Source organism: Cervus canadensis, chromosome 33, assembly GCF_019320065.1.
Source record: "Cervus canadensis isolate Bull #8, Minnesota chromosome 33, ASM1932006v1, whole genome shotgun sequence".
NCBI classification, from domain to species: domain Eukaryota; kingdom Metazoa; phylum Chordata; class Mammalia; order Artiodactyla; family Cervidae; genus Cervus; species Cervus canadensis.
This window is the reverse complement of record NC_057418.1, coordinates 30,220,696-30,233,288: the sequence shown is the minus strand read 5'-3', so window position 1 is coordinate 30,233,288 and position 12,593 is coordinate 30,220,696. Positions and strand designations below refer to the sequence as shown.

The 12,593-nt window shown below is 42.5% G+C and overlaps 1 protein-coding gene and 1 long non-coding RNA gene across 2 annotated transcripts in view; both read right to left on the bottom strand.

Annotated features, from left to right (window-relative positions):
- FNDC1 (fibronectin type III domain containing 1) overlaps positions 1-12,593 on the bottom strand; it is a 113,294-nt gene that overhangs the window by 27,694 nt on the left and 73,007 nt on the right. Inside the window, exons 12-15 of the mRNA XM_043457427.1 lie at positions 12,028-12,128; positions 9,946-10,057; positions 8,632-9,048; positions 416-484 (exon numbers count right to left, since the gene is read on the bottom strand). Of these exons, the coding sequence (XP_043313362.1) occupies positions 416-484; positions 8,632-9,048; positions 9,946-10,057; positions 12,028-12,128 (699 nt within the window). The remainder of the gene's footprint in view (positions 1-415; positions 485-8,631; positions 9,049-9,945; positions 10,058-12,027; positions 12,129-12,593) is intronic.
- On the bottom strand, positions 3,829-8,625 carry LOC122434202. Its single transcript, XR_006267294.1, has 2 exons — positions 7,294-8,625; positions 3,829-4,230 (listed from the first exon to the last, which is right to left on the bottom strand). It is a non-coding gene; the product is annotated as an uncharacterized LOC122434202 (long non-coding RNA).

Sequence of the window (12,593 nt, the reverse complement as noted above, 5' to 3'; positions counted from 1 at the left end):
TTGTATGAGGCGAGGGGAGGTAACTTGGAAGGGAAGTACCACCACCCTTCTCGAAGCGGTGCCCTCCAGCAGCAAGTTCCGAGGGAAACAGAAATTGAGACCATCCACTTAGCCCACCGCGCCTTCCCAGGGCTCCCCAGGTTGCTCAGTACTGATGAGTCCGCCTGCCAAGCCGGAAGTCACAGGAGACCCGGGTTCAGTCCCTGGGTGGAGAAGATCCCCGGGAGAAGGGAATGGCAACCCACTCCGGTGTGCTTGTCTGGAGAATTCCAGGGACAGAGGAGCCTGGTGGGCTAACAATCCATGGGGTCGCAGAGCCAGACAAGACTGAGCGACTGTGCACGCACTTGGTAAGGAACATCAGCCTCTCTCATCAGAAAAGTACCCCCAGCGATGTGCTTGGACTCGCTCATACCTTCATCATAGATGACGTACGCCTCTTCTGTGGGCTCTGCCGTGTCCGTCTCCAGCCCCGAGAACTCATCTAGGAAGGAGAAGGCAAGGGCAGTCAGCAAATGCCCCGGGCTCTCTTCTCAGCATGGCGCCAGGGGCACGGCGATCCAGCCCCGTGCTGCTGGCTTCCAGGAGGATAAGCCTCCCCTGCCAGGGCAGCCTCAGCTTCTTCAGGAGGAAGAGCCTCAGAACGCGGAGGTGGAACCGAGATTCTCTGCTTTGTGCTCAGGGGGTGCACTGGAAAAGACTCCTCCCTGCGCTCCCGACCCTCCAGCAGAGGGCGCTCTTCCGGACTTGGGGGTGGGGGCGCGAAGAGGGAGGGAGGGAGGGAGCGGGGGAGGGGGGCAGGCCAGAGAATAGACGTTCTCCGACGGCAGGGAACTCCACTGTTCATGGCCTTTCGTGGCTCAGACTGCAGAGACTCTGCCGGCAAGGTGGGAGACCCAGGTTCGTCCCAGAGTGGGGAAGATCCCCTGCAGAATGGAATGGCTACCCACTCCAGTATTCTCGCCTGGAGAAGTCTATGGACAGAGGAGCCTGAAGAGCTGCAAGTCCATGGGCTCGCAAAGAACAGGACACAACTGAGCGACTCACTTTGATTTTTCACTCATTCTCTCCATCCCCTGGTCTTGCCGCTCACATGATCCAGGTGCCCTCCTGCCTCTCCTCTGTTCTATTCTGGCTTCGCTGCTCCCTCTAAGCTTCCATCCCCTCTCAGTGACTCAGGAGCTAAATCTGTAATGATTAGAACTTCTTAACTTGCCTATGAAGTGTGGAAATAATATTCCAGTGATTATAAACATCTCTTTACAAACAAGTTGGGTTTTATTTATAAAGCCACTAGATCTGCTATGACTACAGAATTATCCTATACATGCAACCTGTAGACTTTTTTTTGCAATCTGTAGTCTTTTATATCTGATTTTTTTTTATCCACCAGGAAGCCCTAATTATAAGAACCATTGCTCAAATTATTATTATTAATGGTTTCCCAGGTGGCTCAGCAGTAAAGAATCCACCTGCAGTTCAGGGGATGCAGGAGACGTGGTTTGATCCCTGAGTCAGGAAGATCCCCTGAAGAAAGAAATAGCATCTCACTCCAGTATTCTTGCCTGAGAAATACCACAGAGAGAGGAGCCTGGAGGGTTACAGTCCATGAAGAGAAGTGAAACTTGCTCAGTCGTGTCCGACTCTTTGCGACCCCATGTACTATACAGTGTATGGAATTTTCCAGGCCAGAATATTGAAATGGGTAGCCTTTCCCTTCTCCAGGGGATCTTCCCGACCCAGGGATCGAACCCAGGTCTCCCGCATTGCGAGCGGATTACCAGCTGAACCATCAGGGAAGCCCAGGAATACTGGAGTGGTTAGCCTATCCCTTCTCCAGCAGATCTTCCTGACCCAGGAATCGAACCTGGATCTCCTGCATTCCGGTGGATTCTTTACTAGCTGAGCTACTAGGGAAGATCTTAGAGGCCATAGGGGTCGCGAAAGAGTCAGACACGACTTAGTGACTAAAAATAACAACAAAAGTGATTAAGAGCATGGATGAAAACTTGGTTCAAACAAGTGAGTGATTGAAGCAAAAAAACAGTTTTTTGCCTCCACGAGCTGGGTACTGCTTTAAGCAGAAGCTGTTTTGGGAAGATGGGAGGAAATCCATACATGACTTCTCTGCTTGGGGGAGACAGATGCAGCTAAAAAAGGAGATCCTTTCTCTGCAGTTGGTGAAATATTGAGGCAAAAGATTTCCTAATTTAAAAAAAAAAAGGTTCAGAAGAATTCCTTCACTTCCTTTGACCTGAAGCCACAGCAAATTATACAGAACTCTCAATCCAAGGCACACTTAAGAGGCAGAGAGGGTGAGTGAGGAGACAGGAAGCAGGATGTAGGATGTATCACATGCCTTTGGGGCATCGGCACTGTCAGTTATATATTGTTTGAGTTAATCCTCACATAAATCTCCAGATACGTGGGGTTGATTATACCCACTTCTCAGCCAAGGACACCAAGGATTTATAACACGCCTGGAGTCACACAGCTGGTAAAGGACAAAGAGCTAAAACAGAACTGAACTGCCAGGCCTCGGTTCCAGACTTTATACTTCATCAACCTGCCTCCACTGTTTAAAAGTTGGACGAACCCGTCTTTTGCTTGTAAACCTTCAGGCACTTTATTAGAATCATCATTCTGCAGCATAATGAAGGGGGAATAGAACTAGAAAAGTATATAAACCCCCTTCACTAAAAAATTACAAGCACCAATTTTTAATTTTGTTTATGGTTAGGAAATAACTGATCATTCCCCTGAAATATTCCAATAGAATACTTCTATTAGGCTTTTTTGAGCCTACTTCAAATCACTTCATGAATGTCATGCTGCCAGAACAGCTCCAGCAGCGGAGGACAGTGGCGACCTCGCCTCGCCTGTCTGGCCCCTCTGGATCGTAGTGAAAAGCCCTGTAGACACCTGAGGCCCATGAGATGTATGGGCCTCCTCACCATGGAGGTGGTGATGCTGGGTGTGTTCCGACGTGGCCAGCAAATGTCATCAAAGAGAGGTGGTAAAAGATTCACCCTTCAGGATGGGCATTTTGAGAAAAACGATTAGACAAGATTTTTTTTTTTCCAGTTCATTCCAATGTCAATATGCCTGGATCCAAGAGGAATTACTTCTGGGCTGGTTTAAATCAGAGTTTTCAAGTTCACACCACCTAGCATTTGGGGTTATCTTGCTGTTGTTTTCCATGACACCATTTTCTTTCCCTTGTCTATTAACTTTCAAGAATATAGTCCTCTTGTGGCTTATTATCAGCTCAGATTCATTTCATTTCATTATTATTTTTGGTCAGGTCAAAATGAATAAATTGTACAACTTTTGCAGTCCAGAGTGAATGAGAAAGAGGGCAAGTCTAGGGCCTCCTCTATGGATTCCTGATACTAAGTACAATTCCTTAAGGAGCTGAAGCACTCCGGTCCAGCACCAGACCACAGAAACCATGCCTTTCACCTGCGAACCTGGATCACTTCTTGAGACGAGTGACTGTTGAGTCTTCTGGCAAAAGTAAACATCTTATTGAGTGATTCAGTGCTCCTTTTTTTTGTTTTAAAACCAAATAAAGTCAGAGATAATTTTTCTAAAATAGCACCATCTTGATTCCAAGTCAAAGAAACTTCCAGATGTAATGAAACAGATTTACTTTTTTTTTTTGAAAAGCTGACCCTCAGAATTTGCCCCACCTGAATGCCAATTTGGACTATCTGGAGCTACATATAACTGAATGTTTTTAAGCCAAACCAAAATCGATGTCAAAAGCTTCCACCTCTTCAAATAAAAGTAGCAGCCAGCCACCAACCATGTGGTACAGTTTATATATGTATATTTTTCGAGTAGCTTTATCCAAACAGTCATGAAATTAAAAAAAAAAAAATAGAGTGCAAAATGTTTGGGTCTTAGTTCCAGAGATTTAAAAAAAAAAAAAACTGTTAAAGTAGATTTCTCATTAAAAGTTTGGAGAGAAGGTAAATTACAGTCATGTGAAACCCAAGGATATTTGCAGATTATTTGGTTGGTCCAGCTCAAGTGAACTTTCAGTTATTCTCTTTGTATTTTCTGTCTTGCGAGTGAGCTGTGACAGGAGGGAACTGTTTTCCATAATGACTGATGCTCTTCTAAAACATGCCCCAAGGTCATGTTACAAATTGTTGAAGATGTTCAGCTGGCGTATAACATTTCCAAATACACACGATACCATCAGATCCGCTGTCAAAATGGAACCTGAAAAAAAAGGATCACCGGTAAAAAAAGACTTCTCAAAAGACTTTCTAACTTCTCCGTTAGAAAACGGAGCATGCCTATGGCTCAGGGTATGGTTTAGATATCCAAAGATGCATAACTGGGTACCACAGGGATCTGAGATGAAACAGAGGATGCTGTCTCTACTGCAAGGATTTTACTACTTAATAGAGGAGTCACAGCAAGCAAAAAATCGTGTGTGTGTGTGTGTGTGTGTAAAGAGAGAAAAGGTGTCAATACACTGGAAACAAACATATAATATGCATCTATGCATACGGAATATGTGTAACTATGGTATCTAGAAAAAAATGCTTAAATTACTGAATAATTTAATGACACAAGGTTATTCCCAGAACACTGTTAAAGCAGCGTTTTCAAGGAAAAGACGGGACTATAAAACCAGGAGAGCCAAGACTAAGATATTTGAAAAGATGATTTTTAAAATTGGAGGCTAGAAACCTAAATGCTCATCAACAGAGGAATGGATAAAAAAGATGTGGTACATATATATATATAGCAGAATATTACTCAGGCATTAAAAAGAATGAAATCCTGCAGTTTGCAGCAACATCACTAAACCTGGAAAGTGTCATATCCAGTGAAGTAAGTCAGACAGAGAAGGAAAAACATTGTATGACATCCTTTATATGTGGGATCTAAAAAGAAATGATACAGATGAACTTACAAATGATTCAAAGGCAAATGAACTCATGGTTGCCGGGGGGCGGGGGGTGGGGGTGGGAAGGGAAGGGATAGTCAGGGAGTTTGGGATGGTCATGTACACACTGCTATAGTTATTAATACAACGGATAACCAGCAAGGACTTACTGTACAGCTCAACGTTATGTGCCAGCCTGCATGGGAGGGGGTTTTGGGGGAGTATGGATACATGTACATGTGTTGCTGAGTCCCTTCACTGATCGCCTGAAATTACCACAACATTGTTAACTGGCTCTACTGCAATATAAAATAAAAGTCCAAAAAAAAATTGGAGGTCTAGAAACAAAATGTTAGGACTTTGCCAACGGAAGGTAATGACAAATGGTTGCCTAGCTGGGGGCTGAGGAGGGGAGTCTCAGAAGGGCGGGTATTCTCACAGTGATCACGGCAGAGGGTCTAAGTCAGCATCCTTACAACAATTTCGGGTGACTAGGCTGCAAAGTGCCATGGCCAAAATGCACTTGGTAAAAGGCACACGTTTGTACACACGGAATCCCAGCACCTGTGAGTGTACATTGTGGACTGAACTACAGTGGTCCCTCGGTGCACATGGGGAATTGGCCCAGAAGCCCCTGCGAATACCAAAACCCATGGACGTTCAAGTCCCTCCTATTAAATAGTGTAGTACAAGGAATCCAAGCTACAATGGCTAGAATGAAAAAAACAGATAATAACAAGTGCTGGTGAAGATGGAGAGAAGCTGGATGCCTCATACATTTCTGGCGGGGAATGAAAATAGTGCAGCTGCTGTGGACAACGGTTTAGCGCTTCCTCGAAAAGTTAAACATAAAGCAAATATCGTATATTAACACATATATATGAGATCTAGAAAAATGGTACCGATGAACCTATCTGCAGAACAGAAATAGAGACAAAGACATAGAGAACAGACTTACAGACACAGTAGGGGAAGGGGAGGGTGGGATGAATTGAGAGAGTAGCATGGAAACATACACTGTCATATGCAAAACAGATAGCTCGTGGGAAGCTGCTATGTTATACAGAGAGCTCCACTTGGTACTCTGTGACAACCCAGCAAGGCAGGACGGGGCGGGAGGTGGGGGGGGGGGTTCAAAAGGGAGAGGATGTATGTATGATCCACACTGTTGTATGGCAGAAACCAATACCACATTGTAAAGCAATTATCCTCCCACTAAAATTCTTTAAAAAGTAGTAGGGAGACAAGTCAAACACAGTTACCAACCAACAAAACAACTCTACACAAGAGACTTCAAAACAGACATTTAAAAAAAAAAGGTGTCCAAAAATGTTCACAGCAGCATTATTCATAGCAGACTAAATGGATAAAATGTGGTCTTTCCACACAATGGAGTATTAGTCAGCAATAAAAGGAATGAAGTACAGATAACTTGAAAACAAACTATGCTAAGTGAAAGAAGCCAGACACAAAAGGACACATTTCACACGGGATTCCATTTACACAAAATGTCCAGAACAGACAAATAGAGAGAGAGAAAGGAGATGAGCGGTGCCCGGAGCTGGGAGGAGCAGGAACAGGGAGCGACTACTAATGAGTGTAAGGTTTGTTCACGGGGTGATGAGAATATTCTGGGGCTTGGTAACGGTGAAAGTTGCACAACTCTATGAATACGCTAAACTCTGTACACTTTAAAAGGGTGAACTTTCTGGCATGTGACTTTTATGTCAAGAAAGCTATTATTAAAGATGTTTTTCATAAATAGAAACAACTATGATTAGAAATAATATTAGGAAGAAAATATTTAATGAAATTGTTAGTGGAACAGCAGAAATGAAAAAGGAAGGTGAGCCGTAGTGAAGCATTTTTAAATAATAAATTATGGACATGTAATTAAGATATAGTGCTCTCCCCAGATTTAACTTTTTCCAAGACTTTGTCCTTATTTTCAAAATGCTATCTAGAGGGAAACTATTACTAACCTTAGACACTAATTTGACTTAGGCTAGGCTATCAGACAAATGCACAGGAGTAAAGTAAAAAAATATACATCTCTATCATGATTTGCAAAGAAAAGAAGAAACAAAAATATCAAGAATCTGACTTTAATGGCAACTAAAAGTCCAAAATTACAAAGTAAATGAAAAGAACATGAAAAGAAATGAAAAGACCTACATAAAAGCAAAAGAAAATTTAAAATATTAATAATAATAGTAGTAGTAGTAATTAGAAGCAAATCCAAACAGCAACTCTTCTGCTTATAACCTATTAGTAAAGAACATGCTTCAGTTAAATAATAGCCACACCAATGTATGCTGAAGAAGCCAAGGAAAGTACAAGATACTTTCATACCAGAAACCCAAAGGTAAATTCAAATTTGTACTCACTTGTAATTGGCAGTGTGAGAATTTTCTTCCCGATCGTCCTCTTCAGTATGTTCCTGTTCTTTGGTGTGAATTTTTCAGATACATCAGGTGTTCCTGTTCATTTGGAACTTTTTCATGGAAAGACTAACTTCAAGCAGAATTCTCAACTTGGAGACAGCATTCACGTTCAGATTGGTTAGGTTTGAATGATGGTGGGCTACAAATTCAGGGAACGCGTGTGATTCCTGAAATGAAGGGTCTTCACTCTGCATTAGCTTAAAAAGACAGAAGCTTTACAGCCTGCAGGGCAATTCATTTCAGCCTGAGGGGAAGGAGATGAATTTGCCTTCTGGAGCCTGAGGCAAATACAGATGACCTCCCCGTAAGCAGCGCGAACAAGGACAAGCAGAAAAGATGATAGCATCTTGGCTCCACCGTGACTTGGCCCAAAGTGTCCCCAGGTTCTGTTCTTTAGGGGAGCAGTGGAGGGGTGTTCTCAGTAAGAAGACCCAGCAGGGACACGGGACAGCTGGGACCAGGTGTCCCAGATCGGGAAAGGGCTCAGTCGTAGCCAGTGGACAGCCCCGCTCCCATGAGAGCCAAGTCATGTAAGCATAAGCATTTTTCAAAGGGAAAGAAGTGAAAGTGTTAGTCGTTCAGTCATGTCTGACTCTTCGCAGTCCCATGGACTGTAGCCCACCAGGCTCCTCTGTCCATGGAATTCTCCAGGCAAGAATACTGGAGTGGGTTGCCATTTCCTTCTCCAGGGGATCTTCCTGACCCAGGGATCAAACCCAGGTCTCCTGCACTGCAGGCAGATTCTTTACCATCTGAGGGATTGCTGTTCAAACATGCTTGGGAAATACTACTATTCTTGGAAATTCACAATGAGACTATTCAGTGGTGAGTCCAACAGTCAGAAATTCCTTTAACTTTGTCTGAATCACATAGCTAATCACAGAACCTTTTCTCTAAATTATTATTATAACAAGTACTAATCTACTAGTGGAAATGGCAACCCACTCCAGTATTCTTGCCTGGGGAATCCCGTGGACAGAGGAGCCCGGCGACTACAGACCACAGGGTCACAAAGAGTCAGACATGACTGAGGCAACTTGGCATGCACGCACGATCTACAAATATCCAGTGGAATACACTTTGGGAAACGCTGGTCCAAACCAACAATGTCTCATGTTTCAAATTTTTGACTCGGTGGGGACAAGGGTTGCCAGATAAAACAGAGGAAGCCCACTTAGATCTGAAGTTGTATGCCTCACTCACTGCATCCAGTAGGTTCTGCAACCCCCCTCTGAAATGCCACTCTACCACGTGAGTTATCAACAGAACGAAGATGGTTACCTTCCTCAGGGTAGCACTCCGGAACCCCACGTGAGCCCATTATGAGGTTGCCATCTTCGTCATGCCGTTCCAGGGTCCCGGGGGGACAGGTGGGGACGGGGGTTGTAGGCTCCGGGGTGGTGGTGGTGGTGGTTGTCTGGGTCGTGGTTCGGGTGGTCGTTGGGCGAGTGGTGGTCGTGGTTGGCCGAGGGGTCGTGGTTGGCCGACGGGTCGTGGTGGGCCGACGGGTCGTGGTGGTAGGTCTCGTGGTTGTGATGGGGGCACGGGTAGTTGTTCTGATGACCTCCAAGCCCACCAGGGGCTTGCCTCCAAGACTCAAAATGGGCTTATCCTGGGCACTGGCCAAGGGTTTGGCATGGCGCCCCTGTCCAAAGAGCGGGAGGCCGTCTGGGCTCACCACGGGAGTCCCTCCCAGATCTGAAACGAAATCAAATAAAAGCTATGCAGCCAGGTGAAACAATCTGGGGAAGTAAAAAGCAAGTGGAAAGTATCTTCTCAATGTCTTATACTTTAATCAATAAAAGGCAAAGAAATAATGAAAAGGATACCAGCTGAAGTCACAGTACCTGCTACTATCCAGAAACTTCTGGGCTTTTTATATTGTCTGTTACTCTATACTAGCTTATAAAAGAATATAAATACCTCATTATTATGCCCCATTACCTGCAATAACTCTAAGTTTCTAGGAAGGAAAGTGATTCTTTCCCCATCCTTATTCCTACCACTGCAGACTAAAGTGTTACTTTGGACCAGTGGTAGCAAAGTTATTCTGCAAAGAGCCAGAGAGTAAATATTTTAAGCTTTGTGTTGCCACTATTCAACTCTGCCACTGCAGAGCAAAAAACATAGACAGTACACCAAGAAATGAATGTTTCTGTGTTCCAAGAAAACTTTTTGTATGGAGAGTGAAATATGAATGTAATATAATCTTCACATGTCACAAATATTATTCTATGATTTTTTTGGCAATCATTTAAAAACGTGAAAGCTATTCTGAGCTCATAGGCTATACAAAAACAGGCAGCAGGCAGGGTTTGACTTTAGAAGTGGTGTTGCTGAAGTCTGCTCTGGACTGCCCAATCCCAAGAATGAAGTCAAGAGCCACCTCCTCTAGAGGGTTGAGTCTGTAGGAAGACAGCTGGATCAGGGAAGAAGCTAAGCTCCACCCCTTCCGAGGCACCTCCTTTCCATATGGTTAATGTAACTGGACCAAGGACCCCCATTAAAAATGAGGAGGAGGAGGAGGAAGAGAGAAGTTGTTACTCTGCAGATGCCTCAGGGCACTTTTGTTCCCTGAGAACCATTCTCACTTACCCACAATGGTTCGACCATCTCCTCCTAGTTTAATCCGAAGAGGATTTCCTTGTGAATCTTGTAGGTACCTTCCTTCTGCATTCAATACTAACCCACGATCAAGATCCACGACCTAAATCCATGACACAGATTAAAGGATGTATTGAACATTTCAAAACGTTCACATTAATCCAACTACATGAATATAGAGGAATAGGAAACATTATTTTTGCCAGCATCATTAATAAGGTATAATAGGAATAAAGTACAGTCATATTTCATAATAGTTTGTCCATATAACATAAATTGTTTCAAGTTTTCTCAAATATTCAAAAGATGTTCAAAATACTTTTACCATTGAGTATGTTGTATGTCAAAAGCAGGAAATGACCTACGTGTTCATCAATGGAGGAAAAAGATTAAATAAATCATGGCCCATCCATACAGTGAAATACTGTGCAGCCAGTGAAAAGGATTTGGAAATTCTGAATTTATCATGAGATATCCTGATGCAGACTGATGCATCAGATATCCTGATGCAGATTAAAGGACTGATTATTTTGCAAAATGAAGTATATTCACTTGTATATATAAGCTTAAAAGTGTAGAGAGAAAATTCTGGACAGATATGTCCCAAACTGTTAATAGTGGTTATTTCTGAGAAGTGATTTGGGATGCTTATTATCTTTTTATACATTTCCGAATTGCTTATATTCTTGCCATGAACACGACGGGTTTCCATTTTGCTGTGTGTTAAAAATCAAAGTTGTTATATCAAAACCAGTTTAATTTGTAATTAGCCTAATATAGCACACATGAAAAAATGTAATGTTCTAAGGAATTATACAACTTGGACAAAAGGCATTATTATCTCTGTTAAGAAACAACTCATGTGGCGCACTAATGGTTCTCAGAATATAGTCCTGAGCCAGCTTCCCCAACCTCACCTGGAAACTTGCCAGATATAAGAATTACCTGGCTTCCCCAACCTCACCTGGAAACTTGCCAGATATGAGAATTACCTGGCCCGAACCAAATCATATTGACAAGCCCCAGGGGTTCTGATGCCCATCAGTGTTTGAAAACCATGACTCTGAACAGTCAAGTCACTGGAGGAACCCCTGCAAGCAGGCCACTTGCTGGGTACTATCTCAGTAATTAAAATAAAACTTACATAAATAAACCCTACTTTTGAAATCTACTCCATACGGTTTCAATTCAAAATTGTTTACAATGACACTTTGCTTCTATTATGTATTCTTCTTTCTATAAATTTCTGTTCCTTTGAGAAATGATAAAATGTATCTTGAGGCCACCTGTGACTGAAAATTCTTTGAAGTTCATCAATATGTTTTCCTAAATCTTACTGCTATAAATGAGAAAATTTGACTGGGAATTCCACTGTGAATAATCTTTTTGATTCTTTGAAAAAATATTTTAAATCTCTGAACATTCTAAGTGTTCTGTCCATCACCCTCAACCCACCAAAAACTCCTAAACATTTACCTTAACCCCAGGATGTTAAAGTCATTTAGCTTAAACATACATAAAGTACTAATACTTATTTTTTATTTCAGTCAAACAAGAATTGTTGGAAGGTTTAGAAGGTGATCTGATAAAAACTGCCTATTTGATTTGGAGATTTTTGTTTTGGTTCAGTTGTTTTTATCCTGCTTCCTTTTACAAAGGATTTGAGATAATTTACAGAAAAATATGTATTCTGTTTAATTGAACCGTAAAGAAAAAATAAAATAAAGCTAACAGGAGTGGGAAAACAGAAATTCATTGGAGAGGCTGTGCCTCAGGTTTTGTCTGACCTGTTGGCCTAAACATTTGTGTGACCTTCTTAAACAGTCAAGAAGAATGGGAACAAATGCCCATGCCTGACCTAATTAGCTATGAGAAGAAAGCAAAGTAGTTCTCAGGAGAACCAAAGCCTTTTCCGAGCACTGGAAGAAACAATACACTTTAAGTATACTGACATACAAGTGGTTAAAACTAGAGAAAAAAAGACTGCTTCATTTTTTATTACACAACGCCCACCATTTTTCTCTTCCCAAACAGCATGAAAACAACAGGTATGTGTAAAGAAGTTTCCCCTACCCACTTTGTTCCTTGAGGGCCATTGATAATTCTTTGTCCGCTTGGTTTTCCATTACTACCAGGAAGGACTCTCCCTTCTCCATTTGGTCTTCCATTATAACCTACAAGGTCCCAAACAAACAAACAAACAAAAAATACAGAACCTGGTAAATTCAACACTCCTGGAAAGTTGGCTTCATACCACCCTGTAAGTAGTAATACATCATTTCAAACAGAAACACTAAACAGAATGTTGAACCAATAGCTCAAATATATTAGCTAATGATAGACTGAAATTGTGACTTCTATGTGACAAATAAGAATGTCCGTGAAGAGTACGGTACAGTCACAGTTTTCTACACTATTAGGGGAATGAGAGTGTTTGGCCTAAGTAAAATTTCCAGGTAAAGTTTAAGACCGTAGTAGTTGTAGCTTCGGAGAAGGCAATGGCAACCCACTCCAGTACTCTTGCCTGGAAAATCCCATGGACGGAGGAGCCTGGTAGGCTGCAGTCCATGCGGTCTCGAAGAGTCGGACACGACTGAGCAACTTCACTTTGACTTTTCACTTTCATGCATTGGAGAAGG